General features: G+C 49.3%; 1 protein-coding gene across 1 annotated transcript in view; it reads left to right on the forward strand.

Moving 5' to 3' along the window:
* The window catches only part of LOC134341559 (asialoglycoprotein receptor 1-like), an 18533-nt gene extending 11076 nt beyond the window's left edge, over nucleotides 1–7457 (forward strand). Inside the window, exons 5-10 of the mRNA XM_063039425.1 lie at nucleotides 1528–1635; nucleotides 2652–2768; nucleotides 3018–3284; nucleotides 5980–6122; nucleotides 6775–6836; nucleotides 7259–7457. Coding sequence (XP_062895495.1) covers nucleotides 1528–1635; nucleotides 2652–2768; nucleotides 3018–3284; nucleotides 5980–6122; nucleotides 6775–6836; nucleotides 7259–7457 — 896 coding nt within the window. The remainder of the gene's footprint in view (nucleotides 1–1527; nucleotides 1636–2651; nucleotides 2769–3017; nucleotides 3285–5979; nucleotides 6123–6774; nucleotides 6837–7258) is intronic.
* The last annotated feature ends 9250 nt before the right edge of the window (nucleotides 7458–16707 follow it).

Consider the following 16707-nt stretch of genomic DNA (forward strand, 5'->3'; position numbering starts at 1 on the left):
TGGATGGGAGGTGCATGGAGGGATATGGTCCGTGTGCGGGTCAGAGGGACTAGTCAGAAAATGGTTCGGCACAGCCAAGAAGGGCCAAAAGGCCTGTTTCTGTGCTGTAGTTTCTATGGTTTCTATGATTTCTATGGTTTTATACGTCTCTGTAAAGTCACCCCTGTACTCCAAGAACTAAAGACCCAACCTGCCAGACCTCTCTCCATACCTCACTCACCCGAGTCCAACATTTCCGTAAACCTTCCAGCCCTCTGGCGTTTCCGATATCCCGGCGACTGCAACGTGACCTCCCGACTCCTGTACCATCATCCTCCACAGTAGCGCATCATCTGAGACTTTGTTAAAATCTAGTTATATTACATATACTGTCCGTGCCTGTTCTGTCATTCCCTATCAAAATCGCCCGACATCTCTCCCTGCGTCTCAGACCAGCCAGTATCTCTCTCCCTCCTCTATCTTCCACCACCCCCCCACCCCCACCACGCCGAGCTCTCCTCTCCGTCCCTCTACCGCCCCGCCAGTAGCCCATTCCACACACTCAACACTCTCTGTGTTAAAAACTTACCAGTGACAGCTCCTCTGCACTTACTGCCAAGCACCTCAAAACTATGCCCTCGCGTGCGTGCGAGCCAATTCATTGGAAAAATCATCTGACTATCCAGACGATGAATGCCTCTCATTATCTTGTACGTCTCTCTCAAGTCACCTCTCATCCTCCGTCGCTCCAAGGATAAAAGGCCGAGTTTACTCAACCTATTCTCATGAGACATTCTCTGCATTCCAGGCAACATCCTTATAATTCTCTCTCCTGCACCCCCCCCCCCCTTGTCTTACCCTATCTACTCTTTCATTCTATATCCTCTCTCGGTCTCTCCGCTCCTCTATCACCCTGTCCCTCTCTCAAACTCTTTCTCCTACTGTCTTCCACTGTCCCCTTACCTGCGCCCTGTCAGCTCATTGTTATCCGTTCCCGAACCCCATCCGTTCTTCCCACCTCTGCCTGTCCGTAAATCTGCCGGTCATCTCCCCTCTACGCCTTTCCCTCCTCCATATCCCCCTGCCCGACGCTCTCCTCCTCGCTCTTTCCCATCTCTCAAATGATCTTCTCTCTCTTTCCCATGCCTCTTCCACTGTTCTCCACACACTCTCCTTTCTCAATCACCTTCTGTTTCGTTCTATCTCGCACATTTCACTCCCTTCTCTCTGTTCTCATCTTTCTGCACTCTCATCCTCTGCCTCTCACTGTCTCTTCCCTTTCTCACCTAGTTCTCTTTCCCCACTGCTCTCTCATTTTCCCGCCCATTGCCCCATCGCACTCTCCCCATTCCTGTCCATCGCTTTCACCGTCTTTCCTCACTCTCCCCATTCTCCCAAACCATTTGCCTCCCTGTCTCTCAGCCCCTGTCTCACCCTCGGTTCACCCTCTCTCTTTCTCATGTCGCTTCACTCTCCGCGAATCACTCTCCAATTTCCTACCCCTGCCTCATTCTGTCCCTAATCTGCCTGCCCGACTCTCTCTCCCAGACGGCCTAACCTCCACCTACTCGGAGCTGAACTTTCGGAAAGAGGAACCCCTCATCGTTCCTCCCATTGCCTCGGGACCCGAAGGGATGTCAAATACTGCGCTGACAGGTCAAAGTTCACAGTAGTGATACCATTCTGAGAAGCGTCAGGTGTCATTCGCGCAATACTTTCAAATTTCTAATTTATCTGTCTCCACCACTTCTCTGGGAGCTTATTCCACCTCCTGTCTGTGACGTATATAAATGATCCGGATGAGATTGTAGATGGGTGCGTTGGTGAGTTGTACATGATGCGAAGATGGGTGGTCTTGTGGATCATGTTGAAAACTGGCAACGGAATTCAAAGCGACATGGATCAGTCACAGATACAGTTGGGGAAATGGCAGAGTGTAGCCCGTCATGTATCCAATGTGTGAAAAAGGGAAAAAGCGGGCAGAGAATAATAAAACTATGAAAAATTAATGAACTCTGAATAGTCCATATTCAGTCGGTGCTACAGAAAGCAAAACAAAAAAAAATATTGACATTCATTGCGAGAGTTATGGAATGGAGGAACAATTAGAGATCTGTGTGCAGTTTCTGCTCCTGAAATATACTGACATAAGACAGCGTTCAGAGAAGATTCGCGAGAATGATTCCCGGAATGAAGGGGTTGCTGTATGAGGAACATCTGACAGCTCTTGGGCTGTATTCCCCGGAGTTGAGGAGAATGAGGGGTGATCGCATAGAAAAGTTCTGAATGTTGAAAAGCCTCAACAGATTAGATGTGGCAATGTTTGTTCTCATGGTAAGGGATTCTAGGACAAGAGGGCACGATTTCAGGATGGAAGGACGTCCTTTTAGAACTGAGATGCGGAGAAATTGCTTCAGTCATAGGTTGTAACCTGTTGAATTTGTTGCCGCCAGCAGCTGTGGAAGCCAAGTCATTGGGTGCATTTAAGACAGCGATAGATAGGTTCTTGGTAAGCCAGCGTTTGAAAGGGTATTGGGAGTATGCAGGGGAGTGGGGATGACTGGAAGAAATAGACCAACCCATGATTGAATGGCCAAGTAGACTAGATAGGAAGAATGGTCTATTTCTGTTCCTATATCTTATGGTCTCATGGCCGAGTGGTCTCTCCACAGGTGCGCATGAACAGGAGTCGAAACTGAAGATCGGAAATAGACCGATCCGTCTGATCTGCCTACTCTGCCTGGTCACGTCCGCCCTCATCGTGACGGTGATCAGACTCTCGATCCATGGTGAGTGGAACGGTCTTCGGGTGAAGTCAGACCATAAATAAAGAGAGTGGAATAAATTGTTATTGTAAAACACCACAGTGACACCGACACGGCCCTTACCGTAACACCGATTACAAACTATCACCATAACACGGACACACCTCGAACAATGATAAAGACACGGCCTTAACCGTAACACAGTCAAGACTCATTGTTCGGTAGCGTCACGTATCACGGTAAACGATAAACATCCTTCACCATCTCTTTCAGTATCACAGATTCGTCAGTCTAAGATCACCTCCGACCGAAACTACTATGAGTTAAACTCAACACTTCAATCTAAAATATCTGAGATTTCCCACCTGAATCTCTCCCAGAGAACCTGTCTCAAAAATCTTTCTACGCTCAACTCTGATCTCTCCGTTATTAAACGAATGCACACTGATCTGCGTCACGAGTTCAACGAGATGGAAACGAAGTACAACGCTGTGAACGAAACCAAGACTCAAATCTGTGAATTGTTAACCAGCCGAAGAGGTGAGGCATCATCCCCCTCTTCAACCCGCTCCTCATCACAGAACAGGCATAGAGAGCTGAAGCGTCAAGCTATGCTTGACATCGGGAGTGTGTGAAGAGACGGTATGGAAGGAGATTCACTCCGTGCTTCACCGGTGTGTGTGTGTGATGGTGCTGCGTGGAAGAAGTTTCACTTCATCACTGAGCCCAGGAGAGTGTGCCGGGACGTTGTGGAGGTAGATTCACTCTGTGTCTGACCACTGGATTGTGAGACCCAATATTACATCTTCACTCTTTGTCTCTGTCAGGGAATCTCTGATATGACGGTATGGCTGCAGCTTCATTCTGTGTCTGAAAGCCGGATTGTGTGATCGGACAGGGACAAGAGAGCTTCACCCCATGCCTGACCTCTGAATGGCGTTGCTGCACCGTGAACAGAGAGTTTCTCTCTGAATCCGGGAGTGTGTGAGGATTGTGTGATTGGATTTTTGGAGGGAATATGACCCAGTGAGTTTGCCATTGGAGGATGTGGGTGGAACTTCGCTTTATGTGTGAACAGAGGGGGTGTGATGGGACGGTTGAGAGAGAGCTTCACTCTGTGACTCACCAGGGAGTGTTTGACTGGACGTAAAGAGGGTGATTCACACTGCGTTAGACGCGGGGGTGTGGAACAGGACCGTGCGGAGGGAGCTTCGCTCTGTATCTAACCACGGGAGTGTGTGATGGGACGTAAGCAGGTAGATTCAGTTTGTGTTAGACTCGGGTGTGTGTGATGGGACCCTCAGAAGTCAGCTTCCCTCTGTGTTTCACAATTTGCGCTGTAGTGTGTTGAGGAACTGTAGAGGGAGAATCACTCTCCCTCTGACATTTGTCTTGCGTGCTGAGGGAGTTCCTTTCCGTGTCTGACCGCTGCAGTGTGTGATACGGTGATGGAGAGAGAGAGATTCACACTGTATCTGACCAAGGTTGTGTGTGATGGGTCTCTCTGAAGTGATCGAAATTCTGTTCTCTGAACTAGGTAGTGTGTGAGGGGCGGTGAAGAGGGAGCTTCACTCTGTGTCCGACCGCTGCAGAGTGTAATGGGACGGAGACTCACTTTGCGGCTGACCCGAGAGTGCGTGATGGGACGGTGTCGAGACAGATCCACTCTGTGTCTGACCCCTGGAGAGTGTGATGGGACGGAGGCTCACTCTGTGTCTGACCCGAGAGTGCGTGATGGGACGGTGTGGAGGGAGATCCACTCCGTGTCTGGCCCCGTGAGTGTGTGATGGGCCGGTGTGGATGGAGATTCACTCCGTGTCTGACCCCGTGAGTGTGTGATGGGATGGTGTGGAGGGAGATTCACTCCGTGTCTGACCCCGGGAGTGTGTGATGGGACGGTGTGGAGGGAGATTCACTCTGTGTCTGACCCGGGGAGTGTGTGATGGGACGGTGTGGAGGGAGATTCACTCTGTGCCTGACCCCTGGAGTGTGTGATGGGACGGTGTGGAGGGAGATTCACTCTGTGTCTGACCCCGGGAGTGTGTGATGGGATGGTGTGGAGGGAGATTCACTCCGTGTCTGACCCCGTGAGTGTGTGATGGGATGGTGTGGAGGGAGATTCACTCCGTGTCTGACCCCGGGAGTGTGTGATGGGACGGTGTGGAGGGAGATTCACTCTGTGTCTGACCCCGGGAGTGTGTGATGTGACGGTGTGGAGGGAGATTCACTCTGTGCCTGACCCCTGGAGTGTGTGATGGAACGGTGTGGAGGGAGATACACTCCGTGTCTGACCCCGTGAGTGTGTGATGGGATGGTGTGGAGGGAGATTCACTCCGTGTCTGACCCCGGGAGTGTGTGATGGGACGGTGTGGAGGGAGATTCACTCTGTGTCTGACCCCGGGAGTGTGTGATGTGACGGTGTGGAGGGAGATTCACTCTGTGCCTGACCCCTGGAGTGTGTGATGGAACGGTGTGGAGGGAGATACACTCCGTGTCTGACCCCGTGAGTGTGTGATGGGATGGTGTGGAGGGAGATTCACTCCGTGTCTGACCCCGGGAGTGTGTGATGGGACGGTGTGGAGGGAGATTCACTCTGTGTCTGACCCCGGGAGTGTGTGATGGGACGGTGTGGAGGGAGCTTCACTCTGTGCCTGACCCCTGGAGTGTGTGATGGAACGGTGTGGAGGGAGATACACTCCGTGTCTGACCCCGTGAGTGTGTGATGGGATGGTGTGGAGGGAGATTCACTCCGTGTCTGACCCCGGGAGTGTGTGATGGGACGGAGTGGAGGGAGTCTGACTCTGTGTCTGACTCCGAAAGTGTGTGATGGGATGGTGTGGAGGGAGATTCACTCCGTGTCTGACCCCGGGAGTGTGTGATGGGACGGTGTGGAGGGAGATTCACTCTGTGTCTGATCCCAGAAGTGTGTGATGGGTCGGTGTGGAGGGAGCTTCACGGGGTCCCTGACACCAGACGTGTGTGATGGGACGGTATAGACGGAGCTTCAATCTATTTCTGACCCAGGGAGTGTGTGATGGGACGGTGTTAAGGGAGCTTCACTTTGTGCTTGACCCCGGGAGTGTGTGATGGGACGTTTTGGAGGGAACTTCACTCTGTGTCTGACCCCCGGAGTGTGTGATGGGACGATAAGGTGGGAGATTAACTTTTTGTAATCGCATCCGGTGCAAAGGGATTTATGGACGGAGATTTACAGTTTCTTGTTCCTGAGTTGCAGAGCAAACGTGTCCACAGTACTGGACCGAAAATGAAGGCCGGTGCTATTTCATATCCACGTACGTTAAATCTTATGATGGAGCGATGGAGAATTGTTCAGAATTTGATGGAAAGCTCCTCGAAATAAATTCATACAAGGAACAGGTATGTCTTACCGTGAGAAGAGAAATCCCGGGGTGAGACGAACAGTGGAGCTTCCTACACACCGTCCCATCACATACTCCCCGGGATAGACACAGAGAGAAGCTCCCTCCACACAGTCCCATCACACACTACCCGGGATAGACACAGAGAGAAGCTCACTCCACACCGTCCCATCACGCACTGCCTGGGATAGACACAGACAGAAGCTCCCTCCACACCGTCCCATCGCATTCTCCCCGGGATAGACACAGCGAGAAGAGAACTCTCCACACCGTCCCACCACATACTCCCGGGATAGACACAGAGAGAAGCTCCCTCCACACCGTCCCATCACACACTCCCGGGATAGACACAGAGAGATACTCCCTCCACACCTTCCCATCACACACTCCTGGGATAGACACAGAGAGATGCTCCCTCCACACCGTCCCATCACAAACTCTAGGGGTCAGACACAGAGTGAAGCTCCCTCCACACTCTCCCATCACACACTCCCGGGGTCAGACACAGAGTGAAGCTCCCTCCACACTATCCCATCACACATTCCCGGGAGCTGACGCTGGGTGATTCCCTCTCTGTACCGTCCCTTCACATGGGCAGGCATTCAGAGAGTCTGGTTCGAAACATTAATTGACGGGATTTAATTTCACAGAATTTTGTTTCCACTGCTGTCTCTTCATACGGAACATACTGGATTGGAAAATGCGCAGACGGGTGAGCTTTGGAATGTTGCCGGTCTGTGGAGGGAGAGTGGGTCAGTGGTACTAGTTTGGAGACGGACATATGGCCGTGGGGGAAGAGTCGGGCAGTGGGATTAGTTTCAGAAAGACATAGGGTTGTGGGGAGAGTGGGTGAGTGGGATTACTTTGTTGGATGATGCAGGTTGTCGGCAGAGGGCGGGGCAGTGGAATTAATTTCGGAACTGACCCGGTGCTGTTGGGTAGTGCGCTGTAGTGGGATTCGTACGGCTTTGTACTCGGGACTCTGGGGAGAGCGCGGGAACATGAGATTAGTTTAGAGATTGACAATGGGCTGTGGAGAGTGGGCGGATTAGTGGGATTAGTTGGCGACGGTCTCCAGTTGTCTGCTGGATCTGTTTTGTTTCTGTTGAAATTGTCTACCACCCTCTTTGATAGGAATGTGGCCTCTTATCTTCTGTACAAGATGTTAAGCAGACCGCCGACCTGCAGTAAGTGCACCTCGGACACATGGAGTTACAGTTGTGGCAGGGAACACAGATTCATCTGCGAGAAGTCTGCACACTTATACCGGGATATTCATGAAGAGATCAAAGATCTCTGTCATCAGCCTGTCGGGCCGGCTTCAATCATGTGATTACACCCCACTTCCTCCCATCCAATCTACCCCACTCTCACTGACCCATCCTTCCATCACCTCCCACTCTCTCTTCCCCTCCCTCCTACCCCATTCTCCTCATCTACTCGCATTCTCTATTCTCCCCACTACCTCCCTCTCCCCATCTAGAACACTCTTCACCCCTCCCTGTCCCGCTCTCCCATTCTCCCCCCATTTACTCCCCCTTTCTACTCTTCTTCTCTTTTTCCCCTTCTTCTCTCCAGCTCATTCCCTTTCTCCCTCTTCCTCTCCTCCTCGGATCCCATTCACTGCCTCTCCTCTCTCGGTTCCTTCCAGCCATTCTCACCTCAATTCTCGGCACTATGGTTCTCAATTCCCGAACCCAGGGGGGAAAAAGACTGTACACATTCACACTTTCTGTGCCTCTCCTGGCTTGATACCTACGCCCTAAAGAACAAAGCCCCAAACTTCTTATCTTCTCTCCGTAACTCGGACCCTGGAGTCCCGGCAGCATCCTCGTAAATCTCCCTCTGCGCTCTTTCCAGCTCAGTGACATCTTTCCTACAGCAGCGCGACCAGAACTGAACACCGAACTCCCGGAGCGGATTCACCGACCTTTTGTACAACCACAACGTGGCTTCCGTGCTGTGCAAATATATAAAATTCACGATAATTGGGAAAATTAATAAATACTGCAAAAAAGGTGAATACCGAGCGAGTGTTTAAGTGTTCAGGGAGCGTTCGCAATCTGACGGCGGAGGGGAAGCAACTGTTTGTAAATTGTTGAGTTTCCCGGCTCCTGTACCCGCTCCCCGATGGTACCGATGAGCACAGGGCATTTCCCGGCGGGAGAGGACCCTCGCTGATGGATGCGGTCTTCCCGAGACATTCCTTCTTCAACATGTCCTCGATGGAGGAGAGGGTTGTGCCCGTGATGGAGCTGGCTGAGTCTAGAACCTTCTATGGTCCATGGCGACCCTCTGCGTTGCAGCCCCCACACCAGGCGACCATGCGACAAGCCAGAATGATCGACACCGTACATCCCGAGAAATGTGCGAGTCTGGTTTTGATGTTAAAAACACTATCTTTACTAGTAACTACTTATAATATAGTAATTTTAACAAGATAAACAGAAGTTAACGGTGTTATGTGTAGATATGTGTGTAAATATAACTATTGAGCCTGGGGGCGGGCGGGGGAGGGCTTATTGTCTTGAGACGGTAAAGTGGGAATGTTCAGTGATCTACGAAATAGATTACGGGAGACAGACATTTGTAATCCAGGGTAAGACGTAGAGAAAAGGTAAGTACAAAATATTCCACAGGGTTCACACTGTTAAAACGAGATCACAGTGGCCTTATGTCTTGTCTGAAGTTTAATTCCAAATGCGCATACGAATTATCACCGAAAGTCACCTTTCACGGGAATATCGTCTTCCAACGGTTACCACAAAGCATATCCAGGCAAGGGCTACAAAAGCGGTCCCACAGGATACTCCAAAATCCACTACTATGGATTGTACGAAGTGACAGTCACACATTCGTTGTGCACTGTGTGCCGATGTTTAAAACACACTTCTGGGCACAGGAGATTTCCAAGCCTCAGCTGCGACAAGCTGAAGGTACCGGGGTCCCCACCCTTCCCCTCTCTCTACTACGACTGAAGGTCTCTCTCTCTCTCACTGTGTTTAATCTGCACAAACCACGGCAGCCAGTGACTGACGTCATAGTCCCGCCTCCCTCAGGCGCTCTTAAAGCGACAGTCCACAGTAAACGAAACCTGCGGGTTCGGAACAACACCGACCTACCACCCACGCCCGGGGTCAGACACAGGGTGAATCTCACTCCACACCGTCCGATCACACACATCCGGGGTCAGACACAGGGTGAATCTCACTCCACACCGTCCCATCACACACATCCGGGGTCAAACACAGAGTAAATCTCACTCCACACCGTCCCATCACACACTCCCGGGGTCAGACACAGAGTGAATTTCCCCCCATGCGGTTCCCTCACACAGTCATGGGGTCAAACACAGAGTGAAGCTCCCTCCACACCGATCCATTACACACTCCAGGTGTCAGACACACACAGCGAAGCTCCCTCCACACCGTCTCATCGCACACTCCCAGGGTCATACGCAGAGTGACTGTCCCTCCACACCGTCCCATCTCACAATAGCGTGATCCGACATCCAGTGAAGCTGCCTCCGCACCGTCCCATCACACACGCCCGGGGTCAGACACAGGGTGAAACTTTCTCCACCCAGTATCATCATACAATCCCGCGTTCCGACACAGAATGAAGGCGCCTCCAGACCGTCCTTTTACACAATTTGGTGGTCAAACACAAAGGGTGCAGCTCCCTCCGCACTCTCCCTTCACACACTCCTGTTGTAATAATCCGAGAGAGGCTCCGTAAATTGTTTTCCATTCTCGGCATTAATCAAAGGAATTTAATTTCACAGAGTTTTGTTAGCACGCTCATGTCATCCTTACTCCTGCCTACTGGATTGGAAAATGCGAAAAAGGGTAAGATTTGGACTGATCTGTGGGGTTAGAATTAGGGAATGACACAATACTGACGGGAGAAAATTGGATTAGTTTACGGACTGAAATATGTTTGTGGGAAGAAGTGGACCATCGGGATTGTTTGTAGTCTGTACGAGATTGTCGGGGGAGGGTGGCACAATGGGAATATTTTGGGGAACGATACGTGTCTGTCGAGGAAGGGTAGGGCTGTGGGAATATCTTGAGGACTGGCAGGAACTCTGGGGAGAGATCAGTACCCTGGGATTATTTTGCTGACTGACGCAGGGCTGTAGGAATGCAAGATGCGGCGGAATTAGTTTAGAGAGGGACACGAAGTTATGGGGAGATGGATGGAACGTGGGACTGAACTGATTTGTGAGGAAAACGTTGGGCAGCTGGACCTCTTTGGCGCAGGTGTGACCTGTACCAAAACGACGGGTTTCACTTGAATCCTAGGGGGACCAATATCCTGGCGGGGAGATTTGCGAAGGCTACTGCGGAGACTTTAAGCTAGAATCGTTAGCGGGTGGGAGTCGAATTGAAGAGACTGGGAGAGAGGAGGTTAGTTCACAATTAGAGAAAGCTAGTAGACAGTGTGTGAGGGAGGATAGACAGGGGACAGCGAAGGGGAGCACACAGACCGAAGATGTAGGGGAGAAGGAAGAAAAAGATAACAAAGTTGTTTTGGACAATTAGGGATAAACAGAGAGTAAGAGGTGGAGAGTTTCTTAAATGCATCTATCTTAATGCTAGGAGCATTGTGAAAAAAGGTGGATAGTTTAGAGCATGGATTGATACCTGGAAATATGATGTTGTAGCTATTAGTGAAACATGTTGCAGGAGGGGTGTGATTGGCAACTGAATATTCCTGGATTTCGTTGCTTCAGGTGTGATAGAATCGCAGAGACAAGAGGGGGAGGTGTTGCATTGCTTGTCAGAGAAAATATTACAGCGGTTCTTTGGCAGGATAGATTAGAGATAGAACATGATTTACTCGTCGGCAGCTACAAGATAGAAACTACAGGATAGAAACATGCACTGAGCTCATCTGCCTTTCGTACAATACTTCCTGCATTGAAACGCACTCAGCTCGTAACATGAGACCCAGCAGGCTCAACCTTTTACTTCCTGACTCTGTCTGAGATCTTAACAACATCTGTCCCAATAACCACTCCACCATCAGTTTTTGCATTCTACTTTACATCTCTCTGCATCTCCAGTTTAAACCGTTTCACTCCCCCTCTTATATGAAAACTTCCCGCTGGGTTATTGGTTCCCGTCCAGTTCAGGTGTGAACTGAGAGAGTTGCTCGGGGCAGAGAAAATGAAGGAGCTGCGCAATGTGGGGCGGTGTGACGTGGCCTCCAGGCAGGAGTATGTGCTGCCCCCTAGTGTTCGCTCGGCAGATGACAAGCTCTGTTCTGGTCTTCTGCGGATTTCAGTGGCAGTCAGTGGACCCAGAGCTGCAGGCTGCGTTGTCGCCTATTTTTATATACGACCCCACAGAACCTCTTTTCTGTCCTATAACATGAATCTGCTATCATCACAGCTGACCTCATCTCGTTCGTCCCTTTCTCTTCTGAATCACCAGAGCCAACCTCAGAGACGTCATCTGTCAAACTTGCATCTACCCGGTCATTTGGACCCCTCTCCCCCGCCCAGAAGTATACAAAGTATTATACCTGTTAATGAGGAGTTTGACCCGGGGCACTCTACACTGGGACTGGCTGTTTAACCCCTTTCATCCTCCTGACTGTTACCCAGTTCCCTGTGAACCTTGGTCTAACTTCCTCCCTATCACCCCCTCAGCTTCCCGCATGATCCTGAGTTCATCAAGTTCCATTTCCTTAACTCTGAGTGTTGGAAGCAGCATCCGGAAGCATTTCTCACAGGTGAAGTCGTCAGAGACACTGGAGGTCTCCCTGCCGTCCCAAGTCCTGCAAGAGGAGCGTTCAAATCTCACTCCAGACATGCCTACTGCTCTTACTGTGTTCTTACTAAATCAAACCTACAAACGTTTGCCCCTGTCTTATCTTTATTTGCCTCCGCTTGGGAATCTGCTTCACCGATTGGTTGTTGTTCAGAAAAACAACGCGAGACGCTGATTTTTAATGCACATACAGTGGTATGCAAAAGTTTGGACACCCCGGTCAAAATTTATTTTACTGTGAAAAGATAAGCGAGTAAAAGATCACCTGATTTCCAAAAGGCATAAAGTGAAACATTACACAGTTGGTTAATAGTTTAAGCGGATTACTTTTTCTTTATTTCCATCTTGTACAATTTAAAAATAACAAAAAAGGAAAAGGGCCCGAAGCTACAGTTTAGGCAGCCTGCTTGGCCAGTACTTAGAAACACCCCCTGTGGCAAGTATCACAGCTTGTAAACGCTTCTTATAGCCTGCTCAGAAACTTTCAATTCTTCTTCAGGAATATTCGCCCATTCTTCCTGCAAATCGCTTCTAGTTCTCAGAGTTGCTGGTGAACGCAGCAGGCCAAGCAGCATCTATAAGAAGAGGCGCAGTCGACGTTTCAGGCCGAGACCCTTCGTCAGGACGCCTGAAACATCGACCGCGCCTCTTCCTATAGATGCTGCTTGGCCTGCTGCGTTCACCAGCAACTTGGATGTATGTTGCTTGAATTTCCAGCATCTGCAGAATTCCTGTTGTTTTTGTTCTAGTTCTGGGAGATTCTTGGGCCATCTTGCATGTCTTTTCAGGTCTTCCACAGATTGTCCATGATGCTTGGGTCGGGGGACTGGGAGAGCCATGGCAAAATCTTCAGGTTGCGCCCCTTCAGGTAGACTATTGTGGATTTTGAGGTGTGTTTAAGATAATTATCCTGTTGTAGAAGCCATCCTCTTTTCATCTTCAGCTTTTTTACAGACAGTGTGCTGTTTTTTTTTCCTCCAGAATTTGCTGGTATTCAATTGAATTCATTCTTCCCTCTACCAGTGAAATGTTCCCAGTGCCATTGGATGCAACACAATCTCAAAGCATTGTCGATCCACCCCCGTGCTTAACAGTTGGAGATGTGTTCTCTTCATGAAATTCTGCACCTTTTTTTCTCTAAACATACCGTTGCTCATTGCGGACAATAAGTTCTGTTTTCACTTCATTAGTCCACGGGACTTGTTTGCAAAATGCATCAGGCTTCGTTAGATGTTCCTTTGCAAACTTCTGACCCTGAATTGTCTAGTGAGGACGCAGGAAAGGTTTTCTTCAGATGACTCTTCCATGAAGGTCATATTTGTGCAGGTGTCGCTGCACAGTAGAACCGTGCACCAGTACTCCAGAGTCAGCTAAATCTTCCTGAAGGTCTTTTGCAGTCAAACGGGGGTATTGATTTGCCTAACCTACGAGTAGATCTCTCGGAAAATTCTCTTTGTCTTCCAGCTCTCAACTTGACCTCCCCGTTCCCTTTAACTGCCATTTCTTAATTACATTACAAACTGAGGAAACGGCTTCCTGAAAATGATTTGCTATCTTCTTATAGCCTTATCTTGCTTTGTGGGCATGAATTATTTTAATTCTCAGAGGGCTAGGCAGCTGCCTACAGGAGCCCATGGCTGCTGATGGTTGGGACAAGGTTTGAGGAGTCAGAGTATTTATAAAGCTTTCAAAGTTGGATCAACTGGCTTTTCCTAACGATGATTGTGAACAAACCAGAACCCTAACAAGCTAATTAAGGTCCGAGACTTTGGTAAAAGTTATCTGAGAGCTGAAATGTCCTGGGGTGCCAAACCTTTGCATGGTCACCCTTTCCCTTTTTTTTCGCTCTAAAATTGTACAAAACAAAACAAATGCACTAATCTTGATTAAAATGTTGAAAAGATTGTTTAAACTTTAACTTAATGACTTTTGGAAATCAGGACGATTTCTTTTCTTGTACCCACACATTGCATGCCACTCTACTGGTCCCGCTCCTGATCTCTGTCTGGAGGCTGTCCCGTCACCAAAGTTATAAGAATCTATCACATATTCTTCAAATCATAGAGTGGAACTCCCAACGGAGCGTCCCATCACACAGTCCTTGGATCAGACACAGTGTGAAACTTCCTCCACACCGTCTCATCATACAGTACTGGGATCAGACACAGAGTGAAGCTCCATTCATACCGTCCCATCACACACTCCAGTGGTCAGACACAATGTTAAGCTCCATCCACACCATCTCATCAGACTTTGTCTGTCACAGACACAGAGCGATAATTCTTCTTCACTGTCCCGTTACTCACTTGCCGCCGTTCAAACTCTATGTGTGGCTCCCCTCCACCCATTAATTTCGAGAGGACTGTGATGTAAAAACAAGGATGGAATTTTACTGACCTGTGAGGTCATATTTGCATCATTGTGATCTCAGTGACCTGTACTCGCTGGGATTGAGAAGAATGAGGGCTGACTTTATGGAAAGTTCTCGGATGGTGAAAGGCTATGACAGAGTGGATGTGCACAGAATGTTCCCTATTGTAGGGGATTCCTGGACCAGAGGACACAGCCTGAGAATAGAAAAATATCTTTTGGAAAGGAGATGAGGAGGAATTTCCTCAACCAGAGTGTGGGGAATCTGCGGAATTCATTGTCTCAGGCAGCCGTGGAGGCTCGGCCATTTGGGTATATTTAAGGCAGAGTTTGATAGATTCTTGATTAGTCAGGGCATGAAAGGTAACAGGGAGAAGGTGGGAGAATTGGGGCTGAGAGGGAAATGGATCAGCCGTCATGAAATGGCGAGCGGACTCGATGGCCTAATTCTGCTCCTACGTCGCATGGACTTATTTGAAGTTCCTGGGTTCCAGGCTGTCAGTAACTCAGAGGATCTATAGTGGGCCCAACACGTTCATGCAAACACGAAGGTGTCATGTGTCTGACTGAACAGGACAGACATGGGGGTTTCCGCTACTCCTTAAACCAGAGTACGGTGAAGTCACTGTCCCTTTAAGACTCAGACTTGCAATTATTCCCTGCCACATTCCTGCAGGGGAAGTCTGTACTTAAAGGCCTCTTGCTGAGCACTCAGTGCTCAACCGTAAGAGTTACGATTCCAGTCCGACTGTTTGTGATGTCTTTCGATTGGTTTCGTGCCGTCGAGTTTATTTCGAGTCGATGCATTTGTTAATTCGAGACGTTACTATGTCAGTCTGTCGTTAAAGGACTCCAGCTGAGCACTCGGTGCTCAATCGTAAGAGTTACATTTCCAGTACTACTGTTTGTGATGGTTTTCGATTGGTTTCTTGCCGTCTCGTTTATTTCGAGTCTGAGTCTGAGTTAATTCTAGACCTCACTCTGCATTTGGGTACAACACCATCCATAGCTGTCTTGTTACAGAAGGGATCACAACTTTAGGAGTGTGAGCAGATGTGGGCTGTCATTGAAGATGAGGAAATTCCAATGGATGCACGTTGGGGATCATGTCGGATAGCCTCCTGGTGTGGAGGCTGCAACGCACAGAATCGCCAGAGGCTCCAGAGCGTTACAAGCTCAGCCAGCCGACACTATGATAGTCACACACCCCCCAACCACAGACAAAGCAGCTCAGCAGACAACCGAAGACCCTCGCGAAACTAATCTCATTATACAGCGCTCTCCTCACAGCCCTGATACCGTCCCCAAACAAATCACACTGACCCACTTGGTCTGGACAGCCCTGTGTCAGTCTCCAAACTAATGTCACAACACCGTGGACTCCTCACAGCCTCCGGTCCGTCGCCAGACTGATCCTACTGACCCACTTTCCCTTCACAATCCCACAAGAATCCAACAGACGAACTCTACCTGGCCCACAAATCTGTTTCAGTCCCCAAACAAATACCCCTGTCCCACCCTCTCTCCGCAGACTGATGACAGTCCCGAAATGAATCGCTCAGCCCTGCTCTCTTCCCGCAAAACTTTAGCGTTCCGCTAATTAATTCTATGGACCCTACCTCTCCCAACATTATCGTGTCAGTCTCCAAACTAATCCAGCTATACGGCGGTCAAACCACAAACACGGGTCCGTCGCTAAATTTGTACCACTGAAAAACCCTCTCCCACTTCCCTGCTTCAGTCCGCAAACTAACCCCACTGACGCACTCTTTACACACAGTCTCTAAGCTAATTCATTTGTCCCACTCTCTCCCCTCAGATCTCTGTCAGTCCCCAAAGTAATCCCGCTTCCGAATTTCTTTTTTCTCACAAATCATTTCTGTCCCACGTTCCCTCCATCTCCCCATAACTTCGTGTCACTCTCTAAATTAATTCCGCTGCATCTTGCATTCCCACAGCGCTGCGTCAGTCAGCAAAATAATCCCAGGATACTGATCTCTCCCGGGAGTTTCTGCGAGTCCTCAAGATATCTCCATTCCCCCACCCTTCCTCCACAGACACGCATCGCTCCCCAAAATATTCCCATTGTGCCACCCTCTCCCGACAACCTCGTACAGACTTCAAACAATCCCGATGGCCCCCTTCTTCCCACAAACCTATTTCAGTCCGTAAACTAATCCATATTTCTCCTCTCAGCACAGTGTCATACCCAAATTCTCACCCCACAGATCAGTCCAAATCTTACACTTTTTTCGCATTTTCCAATCCATTATGCGGGGATACGGGTGACATGAGTGTGCTGACAAAACTCAATGAAATTAAAATCCTTTGATTAATGCCGAGAATGGAAAACTATTTACGGAGCCTCTATCGAATTATAACAACCGAAGAATGTGAAGGGAAAGTGCTGAGGGAGCTTCACTGAGTGTCTGACTA

Source organism: Mobula hypostoma, unplaced genomic scaffold (assembly GCF_963921235.1).
Source record: "Mobula hypostoma unplaced genomic scaffold, sMobHyp1.1 scaffold_36, whole genome shotgun sequence".
Taxonomy (NCBI): Eukaryota; Metazoa; Chordata; class Chondrichthyes; order Myliobatiformes; family Myliobatidae; genus Mobula; species Mobula hypostoma.